The sequence below is a fragment of the Cyclopterus lumpus genome, chromosome 4, assembly GCF_009769545.1.
Source record: "Cyclopterus lumpus isolate fCycLum1 chromosome 4, fCycLum1.pri, whole genome shotgun sequence".
Classification (NCBI taxonomy): domain Eukaryota; kingdom Metazoa; phylum Chordata; class Actinopteri; order Perciformes; family Cyclopteridae; genus Cyclopterus; species Cyclopterus lumpus.
The window spans coordinates 27,273,872-27,276,371 of record NC_046969.1 but is presented as its reverse complement, the minus strand read 5'-3'; the positions used below and the strand labels follow the sequence as shown (position 1 = coordinate 27,276,371).

The following is a 2,500-nucleotide window of genomic DNA, read 5'->3' as shown; positions in this document are numbered from 1 at the left end:
ACACCTGAACGCACCGCGCCCTGTGTGAGCCAATGAATCCCATCAGTCAACCCGCTGTCCTGTGTGTGTGTGTGTGTGTGTGTGTGTGTATGTGTGTGTGTGTATGTGTGTGTGTGTGTGTGTGTGTGTGGGTGTGTTCAAAGTTTGTACCCCGAGGGCTGGGAGGGGAGCTCTGTGTGTCTGTGTGTGTGTGTGTGTGTGTGTGTCTGTGTCTGTGTCTGTGTGTGTGTGTGTGTGTGTGTGTGTGTGTGTGTGTGTGTGTGTGTGTGTGTGTGTGTCTGTGTCTGTGTCTGTGTGTGTGTGTGTGTGTGTGTGTGTGTGTGTCTGTGTGTGTGTGTGTGTGTGTCTGTGTGTGTGTGTGTGTCTGTGTGTGTGTGTGTGTGTGTGTGTGTGTGTGTGTGTGTGTGTGTCTGTGTCTGTGTCTGTGTGTGTGTGTGTGTGTGTGTGTGTGTGTGTCTGTGTGTGTGTGTGTGTGTGTCTGTGTGTGTGTGTCTGTGTCTGTGTGTGTGTGTGTGTGTGTGTGTCTGTGTCTGTGTCTGTGTGTGTGTGTGTGTGTGTGTGTGTGTGTGTCTGTGTGTGTGTGTGTGTGTGTCTGTGTGTGTGTGTGTGTCTGTGTGTGTGTGTGTGTGTGTGTGTGTGTGTGTGTGTGTGTGTGTGTGTGTGTGTGTGTGACAGTAGGATTATGATCTAAACAAACCTCTGTTCTCTGATCAGATCTCTGATTCCTTAAAGCAGCCTGTTGCTGAGCCTCCTCTTCCTCTTCCTCCTCCTCCTCCTTCTCCTCTTCCTCCTCCTCCTCCTTCTCCTTTTCCTCCTCTACCTCTTCCTCCTCTTCCTCTACCACCTCCTCCTCTTCCTCCTCCTCCTCCTCTACCTCCTCCTCTTCCTCTACCACCTCCTCCTCCTCCTCTTCCTCTTCCTCCTCCTCCTCTACCTCCTCCTCCTCTTCCTCCTCCTCCTCTTCCTCCTCTACCACCTCCTCCTCTTCCTCCTCCTCCTCTTCCTCTACCACCTCCTTCTCCTCTTCCTCCTCCTCCTCTACCTCCTCCTCCTCTTTCTCCTCCTCCTCCTCCTCCTCTTCTTCCTCCTCCTCTTCCTCTACCACCTCCTCCTCTTCCTCCTCCTCCTCTTCCACCTCCTCCTCCTCTTCCTCTTCCTCCTCTTCCTCCTCCTCTTCTACCTCCTCCTCTTCCTCCTCTTCCTCCTCCTCCTCTTCCTCTACCACCTCCTCCTCTTCCTCCTCTTCCTCCTCCTCCTCTACCACCTCCTTCTCCTCTTCCTCCTCCTCCTCCTCCTCCTCTTCCTCCTCCTCCTCTACCACCTCCTCCTTTTCCTCCTCTTCCTCCTCCTCCTCTTCCTGTACCACCTCCTCCTCCTCCTCTACCACGTCCTCCTCCTCTTCCTCCTCCTCCTCTTCCTGTACCACCTCCTCCTCCTCCTCTACCACGTCCTCCTCCTCTTCCTCCTCCTCTTCCTCCTCTACCTCTTCTTCCTCCTCCTGCTCGGAGAGTCCTTAAAAACAGAGGTTTGCTGTAGTCCTGCTCCTGGTCCTCCTTGAGGAGCATGAGGGTCCCCCGCACTGGTTAGACTGGTTTCACTGGTCCCTATGGGAGGAAGGAGGGAGATGAAAGTCTGGCCGGTTTAATTGCAGCTGGAGAGTCGACTTTATGGCCCTCGAAGGAAGTCCCAGAGGCTGAGCCCCCTTTCAAGCTTTAATGAGGTCTAATCATAGTCCTGGGCTCCAGGGGGAACCAGCTGTTCTCAGACCTTCACCTGGAGGTTCAGGACCCGCCTTCCTTTAACGGTTCTTCTCCCCTCTGCTCCTCCAGTACTCCACAGACCTGAAGAAGCTGTACTGCCAGATCGCCAAGACGTGTCCGATCCAGATCAAGGTCCTGACCAACCCGCCGCAGGGCGCCGTGATCCGGGCTATGCCGGTCTACAAGAAGGCGGAGCACGTGACCGAGGTGGTGAAGCGCTGCCCGAACCACGAGCTGAGCCGCGAGTTCAACGACGGTCAGTTCCTTTCCTTTATTGAGGAAGAACAAGGGTTCTCTTCAGGGGAACCAACCTTTTTGTTATTGACACCGGTCGCTGCTTCCAGGTCAGATTGCTCCTCCCAGTCACCTGATCCGCGTGGAGGGCAACAACCACGCCCAGTATGTGGAGGACTCCATCACTGGGAGACAGAGCGTCCTGGTTCCCTATGAGCCTCCTCAGGTGAGAGTCCTGGTTCCCTATGAGCCTCCTCAGGTGAGAGTCCTGGTTCCCTATGAGCCTCCTCAGGTGAGAGTCCTGGTTCCCTATGAGCCTCCTCGGGTGAGCGTCCTGGTTCCCTATGAGCCTCCTCGGGTGAGCGTCCTGGTTCCCTATGAGCCTCTTCAGGTGAGCGTCCTGGTTCCCTATGAGCCTCCTCAGGTTAGAGTCCTGGTTCCCTATGAGCCTCCTCGGGTGAGAGTCCTGGTTCCCTATGAGCCTCCTCAGGTGAGAGTCCTGGTTC

The 2,500-nt window shown here is 55.3% G+C and overlaps 1 protein-coding gene across 2 annotated transcripts in view; it reads left to right on the top strand.

Moving 5' to 3' along the window:
* tp63 (tumor protein p63) overlaps window positions 1-2,500 on the top strand; it is a 24,230-nt gene that overhangs the window by 12,449 nt on the left and 9,281 nt on the right. For both annotated transcript variants that reach the window (XM_034531009.1, XM_034531010.1), the window contains exons 3-4: window positions 1,830-2,016; window positions 2,105-2,220. In XM_034531009.1, the coding sequence (XP_034386900.1) occupies window positions 1,830-2,016; window positions 2,105-2,220 (303 nt within the window). The remainder of the gene's footprint in view (window positions 1-1,829; window positions 2,017-2,104; window positions 2,221-2,500) is intronic.